Source organism: Herpailurus yagouaroundi, unplaced genomic scaffold, assembly GCF_014898765.1.
Source record: "Herpailurus yagouaroundi ecotype Mexico unplaced genomic scaffold, PumYag 141, whole genome shotgun sequence".
Taxonomy (NCBI): Eukaryota; Metazoa; Chordata; class Mammalia; order Carnivora; family Felidae; genus Herpailurus; species Herpailurus yagouaroundi.
In genome coordinates this window covers 27206970-27221431 of record NW_024412396.1, presented here as the reverse complement: position 1 = coordinate 27221431, position 14462 = coordinate 27206970, and the positions used below count along the sequence as shown (strand labels likewise).

Below are 14462 nucleotides of genomic sequence, written 5' to 3'. Positions count from 1 at the left end.
AAGTCTTCCAGTATTTTCCTTGGAGTGTGAAGTCTGGCCGCCAGCTTTGTTAGAGCCAGTGAGGGAAGAAGCCTGGGGAGTCTCAGCATTCACCAGTTAGTATGTACATAATCATTTAATCCTCTGTTTTGGGAACAGTATCCACCATCTCAACTGTACCAAACATCCTCTATTTTACACTCTCCAGAAAACAAAACTCCAGCCTTCTAGGAGTTTGGGGGAAGAGTGCTCCCTACTGGGATACAATAGGGGGAGGGATCTAGAGATTTCATTGTTTCCAAAACAGATTTTCCACACTCCTCTGCCCCTCCCACTTCCAGAGGGATCTTGGCTGCCAGGTCTTGCACCCTTGGAGGTGCACCCCCACCTCTGGAGGATTCTTTGGGACAAATTGGTTGGTCTTCCACTCTCTCCTCTTCTGGCTTAGGTTTTGGCTTTCTTGGATCTGCTGTCGGTTTTCATTCATCCGCCTGCTTTCCAAATTCCAGAATGTGTTGCTATTATCTCTTCTCCTGTTCTGACCATGTAGGTTATGGTCTTGGAGAAAACCTCTCAGTGTGGCTCTAGTCAGGTTTGGAGAGGGAGTGAAATTAGATGGGCTTGTTCAACCTACTGTCTTAATCCACAAGTCCTTTGAAACACTCCCTTCACTTGGCTTTGGCGACACTGCTTTTCTGAGTGTCACCTTATTTTCCCCCATACTCAACCCCAGTCTCTTGCTGAATCCCTCTCTGCTCTCTGACCTCCACCTGTTGTAGGGCCTCAGGACTTTGACCTTCTCTTCTTTTTCTGTATTCACTTCCGTGGCTTCCATCTAGCCCTAGGGCTCCAAATATCATCCATATGTATATACTTCCCAAATTTATATTTCCAGCCTGACCTCCCTTGTGAATTCAGAACTGCCAACCCAGAGGCTTTCTTTTGCTGTCCAATAAGCATCTCAATATATTCACCTTTCCTCCCCCAAACCAGATCTTCCCTCAGCATTCTCCTCAGTAAAGAGTCCCACCATGGACCAGCTAGTCAAGCTGAAACCTTGGTATCATTCTTTGGTTCCTTTCTGTCTCTCCTATCCAATCTTTCAGAAAATCCTGAAGATTCTATTTTGAAAATATTGCCCAAATCTGGCCACTTCTCACTCCCGTAACCACTACTTCAAATGTTAACTTAAGCAGAGAAGCTCTCTGGACCACGCTACAGAAGATAGTGCCCCTTCCGGCACAAAACCCTGTGTACCTACGTGTATATCCAGTTCCAACCCAACACAACAGAACGGATTCTATTTATTTCCCTCTTATCTTTGTAACTCCCTTCTTCAGCAGTGAAAAACTTGCCTCCTATCATCATCAGCTAAGAAGGATCTTAGAGATGGACTCTGAGGCCCTGGCATTTTAGAGAAGAAACAGAGTAATAAAGTGAAGTGAGTAGCTAGCTCAAGATGACCACTGGATGGTTTGGACGTTTGAGGACTGTGTAATAATGGGCCCAGCTTTAGAGGAGTATTAATAAATATGCTGTTATGATTTACTTTGAAGTGCTCCTTTTGCATAATTTCTTTAGGGAAATGTTTTTAGAGACTAAAGTGGCCTGGCACTGATAACCTTATATTAATATTTAATTCATTAAATAATCAAAGTATGGTCCATATTTTTTCTGGACAAGAAGGTGAGGCTGGGGGAAGCATTTTCTCTAAAGTGCCCTCCTCTTAGTTGTATTTTTCTAGGCCTTCTTTCTAAACAGGTGAGCTTTCCTGGCATTGTAACAGTGTAGCACTAGGACAAGGAAGAGAATTTAGAGAGAAGATACTTCAATCCCAGGGACATGGTTCTGGTCCAGAAATGTCCCAGCTCTTCCTGGCGGTGGCCTCTTCATTTCCTCCACATTGTCCCATCCTCTGTTCAAGCATCCTCTGATCTACTTGAAAGGATTTCCTGAACATCTGGTCTGGTGACAACAGTGGCCTTGTGGCCCATCCCAGAGCCTAGAAGTGACTTGTTTTGGTCACCTAAACACAACTACTAGAGAGAGTTTCCTCCCTGGTTTACTTATTAGTTCTGGCTGAGGACCATAACACCATTGTTTAACGTCTGATTCATAAAAACAGTAAGTCCGGATGGTGGGTGGGAGGCTCTAAAAATAAATGTACTCTCTCTGTAGTCATTTCACTCATTGCCCGATATATATTTTAAAGGCTCCCAGAAGAGGAGTCTCTTCCTAATTCGCACGAAGCATCTGACAGGGCTACTGGTTGCCCTGGTTATGTAAGCTGAGAGGGAAGAAGTGGGAGGCTGGGGGCAGTGGCACCAAGCGTAGACGACGGTGATAGAGGACAGGGCAGAGAGATGTGGAGTGGGATGCGGCTAGCTGCCAGAGAGAAGCAGTGTGGGAAAGAACCACTTATTCACTTTTGTTACATGCTGTGCAATGTAAACCTCTTCCCTCTTGGCAGTAAAATCTTCATTACTTAAAAAAAAAAAAAAAAAAAAAAATGCTGCCTGGGGAGTCTGGAGAAACCATGTGCCCGTGCATGAAAGATGAATTCTGTCTCAAGGCATCAGTTTGAAGCCACTTGAAAAAAGCAAACAAACAACAATACCTTTTATGCTATGTATTAACTAACTTTTCATCAACAAAAAGCTCCTGGTAGAAATGGAGCTCAAATTACCAGGCAGGTTTCCAGTGGTGTCACAGATGTTTGAGGTAGGTGATCCTAAGTATTTGTGGAAACCCCTCAGTCTTCATGGTCCCTTTCTGTAGAAGTCGATGTTAGTATTGCTATTACCTTGCTGTCCCTAGAATCCCACTGTGTGTTGATCACATGCTCTTTACACTTTGGATTTGCTCTGTGAGGTGGATGGCGGTATGTGTCACTACGTAAGCCTGTCTTAGTTTACTCTTTCCTTCCTTCCTTTCCTTCCTTCCTTCTTCCTTTCCTTTCCTTTCCTTTCCTTTCCTTTCCTTTCCTTTCCTTTCCTTTCCTTTCCTTCCTTCAGCTGAGTTCCATGGCTACACTAAAGAATGTGTTTATGTTGCTTCTTTATTTTTATTAGGGTACCAGAACATCTTGTGAAGAGCATAACTTGGCAGACATTGCAAGCTGTAAATTTTTGCCATAAACACAACGTAAGTCTCATGATCGCCCTTGAAAAATCAGAAAGCTGCCCTTAAGCTGAGGTAGAGCCTTTGTACAAAATTTACATCCTACTTTTGTGGATATGATTTTCACCCAAATCTTCTGAAGCCTGGTTGGGGTTAACAGAGGCTAAAAATGCCAACCTGGCTATTCTTACTTGTTAAGGTTACATAAAAGATGTATTGTTACAATGTTAAGAAAGTAGTTATAGGTTTACATTGGTGAGAAACTGCTTAAAGTAGAATCTGGAGTCTGCATTGATCTGGCACCCTCAAAAAGCTCCGAAACTGGAGAGAGGAGCCCCAGGTGGCTCATGCCTGTTTAGTTGCGGGAGGCGGAGTCCCACGCGCCATGCACAAATGCTGGTGTCTGTGTTGGTGAGATAAGAATGCCAACGCTGGAGCACAGCAGCCCAGCGGACGACTCTGAGAGTCCTGGCCAGAGCTAGGCTGCGTGGGAGGCACAGGGGGCTGCTGCCCAGGTGGTAAGACGCCACGAACACTGGGCAAGTGACTGCTCCCTCCAGTACGGCACTGCCCCCTCCCTGCACACGGAAGCCAGATTCCAATATTTGAGCTTCATTTTGGCCATCAGGGCACCTTGACTGCAATATGTCATATCCTATCTACTGCCAGGCTCAATTTAGCCGGTGGGCTGAATCCCCTACCTTAGGAGGTCCTAAATGATTTTTCTTGAAACTGCCTTTCTGGAAGGAGAAAATACAGAAGTCGCCAGCACTTCCCCCTGTGGAGCCTCCACTCAGCTGAAGGCAACAATCCTTGTCAAAATGCATGTATCCCAGAGAGCATGGACACCTTATGCTGCTATTTATTGCAAGTGGGGGCGAGCACTTTCCTGAAGGCAGGTGTTAAGACGGGGGAGCAAGAGACACCTCCTAAAGGCCCTGGTGGGGAAAATCAGAGACAGTAAAGAGGAATACAACACATACCACTGTTCCCTGGAGAGTCCCTGAAGCTCTGGGCGGCCACATGTACTGATGTGGGGAGGGTGTAGAACCTTGTAAAAGAATTTCCAGAACAGAATAGGAACACATTCTTGCTTGTGAGTCCTTCTGACCATCTGTCATCATGATATTCATGGGTGTACCCATTTATAGTAATATGTGAAGCCAGTGGGAAAAGAATGGCGGTCTCAGGAACATTAATTGCTGAGAACCAGATAGATAGTAACAAAATAATTGAGAAATTGTCTCCCCCCGCCCCCAGATTTTCAAGAATAATAAATACCCATGGGGAAACATGTACACTGATCTCTCACCCTGAAGGTCCTTTGGAGGGAGAACTAGGCCAGGCCCAAGAAGAACCTCTGTCCTCTCTCCAAATTCTAGAAAGTCAAGAATACCCCAGGGTTTCAGCTGTAAGCTAAAGAGGGTCTCTCAGATTGCAGCAGGATCCAACATTCTTCTCCAGAGAGGAAAATGCTTGGGAAAGGGAAGATTATTGGAAATTGGGATTTTGACCCAAATGTTGTTTTTATGTAATCCTTAATTAGGTTGTTGATTTGTTCTTTGCCAAGAGAATTGTTATTTAATAAGAAAATCATGTGAAGATTCTTCAACTTTCTTCTAACATTAGCCTGTTAAACAATGTCAGCTGTGGTTTGGAAACCACAGGTGATTTGAGTCTAAGTTATGGAGTGGGGGCTATGTCCCATGGGGGTGGATGTCGCTCTAAGAACGCTTGTGTGTGGGACAGAGCTGACATCTAGCGACTCTCCCCAGAGGCTAAGCTCTGTCTACCCTTGTTTATCTTGTCAGGATGAATTCCAAGAGCTGGAAGGGAGGTCTCTTGGCAAGCTCTGGTTCCCGCCCTTCTCTTCTCCAGCTTATCTCAGCAGGCCCAGGGCTTGTCCTGTTTACCAGGCGGACTGTGTTCTGTTCTCAGCTAAACAACTGAACTGTGAATTCTGCTTATGTATCAACTTGCAGCTTCTGCAGCCCCGATGCAGGCCTCACCCAGAGGCTTTTAACATTTGCCCTTCCACCTAGGCTTACCAGAATAAATATAGGGCACCCAGTTAAATTTGAATTTCAGAGAAACAGTCTTAACTTTTTAGTATAAGTATGTCCCAAATATTTCATGGGATGTACTTACACTGAAAACTTATTTGTTGTTTATTCTGCCTACCCTATTTTCATTTTTTCTTTCTTCCTTTTTGGTCCTCTTGGGTCCTTTAGGAATTTGGAGTGATTCAGGCTATAATAAGTATGGTACTAGATTTATTTTAGGCTGCTATTTTGTAGCCTATTATCCAAACAGCCAGTACAAGGTTTTAATGATTTTTCAGATATTTGCTAAATATTCATGAGTTCTGTTTATCCCATACGTTATAGTTCTCCTTGATAATCTGTTTTTGTTTTGATTTTTGTGACTAGTGCATACATAGAGATGTGAAGCCAGAAAATATCCTCATCACAAAACATTCAGTGATTAAGCTTTGTGACTTTGGATTTGCTCGGCTTTTGAGTGAGTGTTGATATTTTCTTAAATAATTGTAAAAGAGAGAGAGATTTATTTATGTGAGAAAGGCTCTTGATGCTATAAAAAGCTAGTTCTTATATGTTTAGGGCATAAGCATGCCCTAAATTACAATTCTGCAATTACTGAAAACATGTAGATACATACAGTGGCTTAGAAATGTATGCTATATAAATTATACCACAGTAGTTATTATTAAAGAGTATGTTATTCTCCTGGTTTCTACCGTTTTTTTTTTTTTTTTTTTTTTTTTTCTTAAATAGTGATCTCAGAAGTACTATTTTAGAAGAGTGGTCGTTTTCAGCTTTGGCTGCAGATTAGAATCATCTGGGGAACTATTAACTATAACTATAAAAACTACACTGAGAGAACTCACCAGGCTCTCCCCCAGGAGTTCTGGTCTCACTGGACTGAGATGGGGCCCAAGCATTAGTAATTTAACAAATACTACATTAATGATTTTAATATGCAACCAGTATGGAGAACCATTGATTTACAAAAGCCACAAGATGGAGCACAAGCTTGATTTCTTAGGTCTTCCCCCTGCCTGTTTTGATTCCAGTCTTCCACTGCTCTCTCTCTCTGTTTTCCATGTACCATCACTGGCCAGCTGGACCAAGTGACTACTACACAGACTATGTGGCTACCAGGTGGTACCGCTCCCCGGAACTATTGGTGGGGGACACCCAGTACGGCCCCCCAGTAGATGTGTGGGCTGTTGGCTGTGTCTTTGCTGAGCTGCTGTCAGGGGTGCCTCTGTGGCCCGGGAAATCAGATGTGGATCAGCTCTATCTGATTAGGAAAACCTTAGGTAAGTGGTGTTTTTGTTATGCCTTTTGGGAAACTGAATAGTTTGACCCGTGTCAATACAGGACGGAGCCAAGTTCCCAGTCTCATTCGATGCCCTTTACAATCACAAAGGAGGGGTACTCTAGAAGCCTGACTTAAATAATTCCATTAAAGGTCCACATTTGGGGGTACCTGGCTGACTCAGTCCGTAGAGCATGCAACTCTTGATCTCGGGGTTGTGAGTTTGAGCCCACCTTGGGCATACAGATTATTTAAAAAAAAAAAAAAAAAAAAAAAAGGAAAAAGTTGTCCACGTTTGTTTTTAATAAAAAGAATTAACTAGAGTGAATACATACCGATTATTCAAAAGGACACAAGGTTCTCTCTTCAGCATAGTTTGGATCAAGTTAAACTCTGAATAATGATCATAGCAACAGTAAAAGCTACGTTTCTGTATGGGCCTAACAGTTTACAGAATGCTACTGTGTTTTATTTCATTTATTAGGATTTCATTTATTAGGATTTATTCTTTATTATTGTAATTTATTCTTTGGGTATCCTTCACTCTAGTCTGCCAGGCTAGATGGGATCACTGAGATGCTATAGAAGATTCTAAACCTTCTAAGTGTCAGGAAGAAAGGCTGGATCTTCTGGTGTCACTTTCGTTGTCTTTCTCTCTACTCTTGGGGTGGGATGGGGGAGGGAAGGGGAGGAGAAGAGAGACTTGGAGAGGAATGGATGAAAAGATCTATAAGCAGTGACTGCCTTCTTCAAAAGTCAGGGAATTGCTACTACTCCCCAATTGAAAGCAAACTTCCTCCTCTAAACTCTTGGAGCATCTACCATCACCCTGTCTTGTCTTGTACTTTTATCTCCCCAAAGGTACTGTAAGCTACCTGAGGGTGAGATCATGTCTTACATTTCTAGATTTCCTCCACCGATATCTGCACATAGTAGGCAGTAGGTATTTGCTGATGGGTCTTTTTGAGTAGTATGTAAGGCACCTTGGAGCGATTCCAGGGGCACTCAGCCTCCCTTTGTTTCAGGGCACCCTCTTGTGTCTCCACTTCCAGCACCCTGATGGAAGAAAGTTGTTAAGATACAAGCAGTGTGCTCATGATGAAGTTCACTGAGATCCGGGGCAAGGTAGTAGAGAGTTGTTTTGGCTGCTTGTACAAAATGGGGCAAGACAACAGTTTTTGGATTTGCATGAGAGGTCAAGTTCCATAACAAATCTGTAAAATTAGACAACTTGATACCCTGGGGTGGAAACTCCAGTCCAGTTTCTGGGTTAGCAGTATTTCTGGGTCCCTGATTGGGAGGTTTTTGTCATTCACTCTGCTTTGGGAAGTGGGCCTGGGTGTACCCCAGGAGCACCCTGCTGAGTATCTCCTGGTATTCTCGGAACAAAATTCCTCTTCACATGTAATATCCCTAGAATTTTACACAAGGGTGATTTTAGCTGATTTGGCTGAAATGTGGGTAGGATGAACCTCACCTTATCCTCCAGAATATAGAAATGCTTCTTTTGTTTCATTGATTCATATTGTAAATGCTTTCTAAGCAGTAGGTAAAATGGGATTTCCAAGTGATCACTATTTGATGAAACAAGAAAAGGTGGTTCCAATTGGAAATGAATTCCTTCTAGCTAGATCTTCCATGATTTCTTCTTGCCTTCTTACCTTCTTTTCCTCCTCCTACCCCTCCTCCTTCCTTCCCTCCTTTCATCCCTCTTTCTTCCTTCCTCTCTCCCTTTTTCCCTTGCTTTTATCCTCAGATATTTATTGACTGCTTGTATGTGTCGGGCACTGTTCTAAGGGTACTGTAGGCCAGTACCGTTTTATATCCACCCATCAGAATTCAGTTGATATGATTTTGCTTTGTATTTGTTGCACGTTGGCTATTTTTTTAAAAGGCATTATTTTGTGTGTGTGTGTGTGTGTGTGTGTGTGTGTGTGTATGCTTCTGAGTTGTTTGGATTCCTCAAATACATTGTTGAGTCTTTGAGGGGCAAGAACCTCATATCCTTCAGTTTCTGTGCATGCCTTCTCTACACCTAACATGGTGCTTCATCCACTGAGGTCTTAGTACATGTTGTTGAGGGTTGCCTCAACATTTCCCTCTGATTGAAAGAGCAGACTACAGCCTTCACTGGTGGTAGGCACAGACCCAGCACTGATGGAGACAAACCATAGATCAGCCCTTGCTAACCAATCTCTTTCTTCTTGTCCAAAGGAGATCTCATTCCTAGACACCAGCAAGTATTTAGTACGAATCAGTACTTCAGCGGGGTGAAAATTCCAGACCCTGAGGATATGGTGAGTGACCCATTTTGGAAAGAGCTCTGAATATGGAGGCTAAGGTTACCAGGGTGTTTAGGTGGTAATCATTCTCTTTATATGGGGAGTTGCAGACTAACGAGGTTTTGGTAGTTACTCGCCTGCCTTAGTGCCGTGGCCCACACTGCACTGGAAAGTCCATTTAAGGGGCGCCTGGGTGGCGCAGTCGGTTAAGCGTCCGACTTCAGCCAGGTCACGATCTCGCGGTCCGTGAGTTCAAGCCCCGCGTCGGGCTCTGGGCTGATGGCTCAGAGCCTGGAGCCTGTTTCCGATTCTGTGTCTCCCTCTCTCTCTCTCTGCCCCTCCCCTGTTCATGCTCTGTCTCTCTCTGTCCCAAAAATAAATAAACGTTGAAAAAAAAAAGAAAGTCCATTTAAGAGTGAAAAAGAAAATTGGGGCAAATTGGCTAGCAAGACCCTGGCCTTCAATACCAATTTAGAAGTTGCTGATAGCAGAGGTTAGCCAGCATGTTGGACAGAAATGCAGAATTGCCTGCCTTCTCCTGTCCTGCCTTGTTTTCAACAGCTGAAGCTAGGTACCTCACACAGTGACTTATCCAGGAGGAAAATCCAGCATTGCCCAAGTCCCCTACTCTACTATACTCTTACTGCCCAGACCATGGTGGGAAACCGTAATGAACTTGCTTGGCAAGCCTCATTCTGGTATCTCTCCTTTACAGCCAATGTGGAGAAAATACTCATTTTTTAAAATTTAAAAATTTTAAATGTGCATACTCTTAACACACTTTCAAGAATTTATTGCAGTGAAACCATCAGACAGAGGCATCAATATGTGACATTAGAAATTATTTCCTTTAGTGTTCCATCCATAGGGGATTCATCATGTAAGTTATGATATATCTCTACAATAGAAATGCCACATAGCCAGTAAAAATAATTAGATTTATTATTCACCTGAATAAAAAGTGCACAATGTATTGTTAAATGAAAAAGGCTACAAATAGTACTAATAATTTGACATAATTTTAATAAATGTTTAATAAATGCACAATTTATGTATGTATGTACACACACATTTACATATATAAATAAAATGTGACCGCTTCTGGAAAATCACGCAAAGTTTTTTTACATTTGTGAAATAAATGGCTGCAAGGTTATATACCAAAATATTAACAGTGGGTATCTCTTTGCGGTGGCATGATTTCTTTCTTTCTTTATGGTTTTTTAAAAAAATACTTTTGGGTTCTTCCAATGAGCCTGTATTATAATCAAAAACATCTCAGAGCACAATTAACGTTTGTGAAATCCTGAGTTTCTACCGTCTAAGGAAGGTACTTTCAAACTGAAACTAAGCCTCTAATTGCTCAGTTTCCAGATGGAAGTTCTGTCAAGCTCCATTTGAGCTCTGTGTTCACTCATCCTCCTGGCCTGTCCCACGGTGAAGGCTTTCACCTTCCCCTGCTGCCTCCTTCTCCGGCACCACTACAAATAGGAAAAGTGGGTCATGCTGGGAGCATGCTGGGACCGAGAGGCAGGAATGACACCTGGCATATGGGAGGTGACCCAGCTGGCTCCCTTGTGACCTGGACATTCCCAGTTCCACACTAAATATCCCTTAGTGATTTCCTCTTCGCTTGTCTTACAGTGAAGACTCATGAGCAACCCGGGGTTTCATAAATGCAAAAGGCTTCCCAGGGTCTCCCAGAGGTTGTCCTGCAGGGGATTTCCTGTTGACAGAAACACAGGAAGAAGTAATGCGGGGGCTGCACTGGTTGAACATCTGTGCCCGAGTCCCTCTGCCGGTCAGTCATCCTGCTGGAGGGAGGCCTGCTTGCCTCTGGCACTGGGAAACCAGCTAAGCAGGCAGAATGGGCTCTCCTATCACAGCCAACCAGCGGGCCTCGTCCCAGGCCAGGCGTTGTTGCTGAGACAGCAGAGCTCAGTGTCAGCAATGTCATGTCAATCCCTAGCAGTGCCCAGATTTAACACACACAAAAGGCAAGAGAAATATTTAAGATATAGTTGGGGGTGGGGGAGGCTACTCTCAAGGTTCTAATACAAATCTGCTGTAGGATTTTTTTTCCCTGGTGATCTTAGGGAACTCCAAAACTGAGGCTCTTATCTCTTACCCTTACGGTGATTAGTAAGTGCACACTCGGAATTTGAGTGTTGGGGGCTGATTCCCTGTGCAAAAATAACATCGTGCTGTGCTCTTAAGCTTGACCACAGCACTTAAGAGTGGTATTGCATTAGATGAGCCTGGCCAGTCCCTCCAGCGCACATCTGCCATCTCTTTATACATGCGATGCACTCCATCCAGCTGCCCTCCTTAATTAGCCTCTGTTAGTGGTGTATCTCTTTAACTGGCCTGTCTGGCCCCCTGACATTCAGCATTCCTCTTGCTTTATAGTGCTTGTTATTCCTGATTGCCTCCAGCATGTGACTGGAGCAAAATAGCCTTATATGGCCAGAGGGAGATTGATGAATGTCTGCCCCAGAGACTCTTTAAACAGCAGGATGATCAGGGAAACAGCAGGCTCTTGTGGGAGGAGAAACCAGTGTTTATTCCAGAAAACCAAGAAGCATCTGTTCACCTAGGTAGGGAGGAAAAATCTATTTTGAAGCTTCCTTTATGTAAATGTCAATAGATGCAAAAATTAGGGCCTCTTTTAAATGCCAATGTAAGTGCCAAAAATTACTCTAAGGAAAGGCAAGTTATAGAAATTGAGGCAGAAAAAAAAAAAAAAGAAATAACAGTTGCTTCACAAGTGCATTTCTTTCTTTCCATGAATGCTCCCTCATAATTTGCTACCTGCACCATTTCTTTGGGAAGTGAAGGGAGTGGTGAGGAGGAAAATTTGGAAAAGAAATTTGGAGGCAGAGAGAAAAGGAGCTTGTGAAACAGGCCTTGTTTCAGCTGGGGAGGTGGGTGGGGGAGGCAAGAAAGGTGCCAGGAAGATGCTTCTGTTACTCAGAAGACATTCAACCTGAGGTCACCTTAGCTTTGAATACATACTGTAAATAAAACCCCCTTTTCTTCTTTTTTTTTTTTTTTTTTAAAAACAGGAACCACTTGAATTAAAATTTCCAAACATCTCTTCTCCGGCCCTGGGGCTCTTAAAGGTAAAATCATAGCTTCTAACAGACCGGAAGCACACAGTAGCTGGTGTCACTGGGGAGTCTAAATGATTTATATCAATCCATGAATTGAAAAGTGTTCCTTTTAGAATTCTCCTTCTCCTTTGGGAAGTGTAAATACGTTGAGTTTTTATTTACATTGTTACAATGAAAACATCTGTAGGTGTTTGTCACTTTAAACTAAACCCAACATACTGTATTTAAAATCTAAGTTACAGAAATTTCAGATGGATAGTACTTGTTTTATGCAGGGATCCTTTTCTTCAAAAAATGTTGGGCCATAGGATTCATTTAAATAGTCAACTCCCTAGTATATCAGAAGTAGGTTTTGATTTTAAAACTTGATTTATATATACATTTTCAGAGATCTATAGCTCTTATGTAAAATCGAGTACCAACTAAAACATTTTCAAGTTATAGTCCATGCCCTACCCATTTCGAAGTATTTAATGCATTTACTGATGCATTTGTAATATAACCAAAAAAAAAACAAACAAAAACCCAACAACAACAACAACACGGAGACAGTTCCTTGGGGTATATAATTGTGAGATTTCATCTATTCAAGTATGAACCCTATGGCCTACTTAATGGCAAAGCAAATAGTTCAGAATGATGCAATCTAAGGGCATGTATACTATGCTTCTCCTTCCATACATGCATATATATACTGTAATGCATGGACTATTTCTGGAAGAATATACCAGAAAAAAAGGAACAGCTGAATCTGGAAGGGGGAATGGAAGAACTAGAGTGGTGAGGAGACTTTGCTGTGTTCTGTATACATTTTATTTTTACCATGTGTGGGTATGAATTTTTTTAATAAAAACCCAAATTTTTACGAAGTATACACAAAGGACCAAACTGGTTATGTGGATTATTCCCGTTGGATACTGAGGCAAACTCAAAAATCCTATCTTACTCCCTCAGGGCAGAGCACCAACTGCCTCCAGAACAGGGCAAGGTGGAGAAAATGATTTTTTTGTTACTATTCCTAGAACCTATCTATTTACTTATTATGTGGTTACCCATTTAGGAATAATTGTGGAAGGAACCAAAAGCATGTTTGGTGTGTTTCTCCTGCTTTTCCTCCTTCCTGTTCCCAAATGAAGGGTTTGATCTGTCAAAGAAAAAAAAAAACTGATTTCAGTAAGTTAATACAATTTTAAAGAAGAATGGAGACTTGTCTGTTCTTTTAGGGCTGTCTCCACATGAATCCTGCTGAGAGAATGACATGTGAACAGCTGTTGCAGCACCCGTATTTTGACAGCATCAGAGAAACAGGGGATTCAGCAAAAGAGCGTGACAGACCAATAAGGAAGACGCTGAGACAGAGCCGAAAGCACCTGCCTGGGGTAAGAATGGGGCACTGCTTTACACAAGAGTCCTGGGGTTGTAGTTTCCAATGACCTCATGCCTGCCACCTGGTGCAGGGAGTCTGTATCTATTCTCGGGGCGGTAACAGCGGCTTGCAGCTCCAGCACCTTCCTTGCAGAGCACGGTGACGGGCATATGATCTGTCACCCAGGGCACTGAGACATCTGCCTCCAAGAACCCCCTTCTTCCTGAACCCTGAAGGCGTCCTTGCCCTGCAGTTCCCTGCTGCCACAGAGGGGTTTTGTTGTGCACGAGCATGGGTCTCAGGTACACGAGCCGGAGCCCCGCTGAGCGTGCTTTTTTTTGTGCTTTGGAGAATGAAATCAGATTTATCCCAGGCAGCTCTGTGTCATCATGTTTACTTTCAGTATTGATTGACGTTCCAGGTTTATCCAAAAATGGACCTGTTTTCCCCTCTGTTCCTTTAATCATCAGAGTTGGCTCCGGTAGATACAGTGCCGAGTGCTCTCAGTGATATCAGAACAGCTTATTTAACCAGAGAACAGCATCCAAGCTGCACACAGGGAGCCTGTGAAGAAAAAGACTGGTATAAAGTGGCAAAATAGCCTCGCCTTAAGTGTAAGCCTGTTACAAGCCAAAAGCTGTAGTAACTTAGAATGGACTGTGGTTAGAACCACAACTAAGATGAGCTGGCTACTCCTGGTCATTTCTGGATCTGCCTAGGTAGCCCTTAATCTATAAATTATTATGCCTTAGTCTTTCCCTTTGCAGAGCCCACTGCCCAGCATGCTGAATGGCATCCGGGTTGTATATGTGAGGTTTGGAGGAGAGAAGGGGATGGACAACCCATTAGAAACAGGTAGAGCATGAACTGCGGGGTCCAAAGATAGACCAGAGTTACAAAATTAAGAAAGCTTTATTTTATTCTGTCATATATGACCCAGGTAGCAAAACATGCCAGAATTAGACTCCCCACCCCCACCCACCCCGAGTTACCACTTAACTTGCTGTTAATCTGTGTTCAAGAGTAGAGGGTCTTGATGCAAATATTTTTACTTGAAAGAATAGGGAAGCCCACTAATTAATTAGTGTATTGCATATAGGCCGTGAAGGATTCAACTGTTTGAAGTATTAAAAAGTAACCTCTGTTCAGGACTGGGTGGCTCAGTCCATTAAGCATCCTGCTCTCGATTTCAGCTCGGTTATGACCTCACAGTGCGTGAGTTTGAGCCCTGAGTTAGGTTCTGACAGCGAGGTAGCCTGC

General features: G+C 43.0%; 1 protein-coding gene and 1 long non-coding RNA gene across 2 annotated transcripts in view; one reads left to right on the top strand and one right to left on the bottom strand.

Annotated features, from left to right (window-relative positions):
- Positions 1–14462, top strand: part of CDKL1 (cyclin dependent kinase like 1) — a 59270-nt gene that overhangs the window by 41844 nt on the left and 2964 nt on the right. The window contains exons 3-8 of the mRNA XM_040477088.1: positions 3051–3123; positions 5529–5619; positions 6242–6442; positions 8656–8738; positions 11789–11845; positions 13060–13215. Of these exons, the coding sequence (XP_040333022.1) occupies positions 3051–3123; positions 5529–5619; positions 6242–6442; positions 8656–8738; positions 11789–11845; positions 13060–13215 (661 nt within the window). The remainder of the gene's footprint in view (positions 1–3050; positions 3124–5528; positions 5620–6241; positions 6443–8655; positions 8739–11788; positions 11846–13059; positions 13216–14462) is intronic.
- Positions 13581–14390, bottom strand: LOC121031744 (uncharacterized). The gene is made up of 2 exons (XR_005790869.1): positions 14342–14390; positions 13581–13766 (listed from the first exon to the last, which is right to left on the bottom strand). It is a non-coding gene; the product is annotated as an uncharacterized LOC121031744 (long non-coding RNA).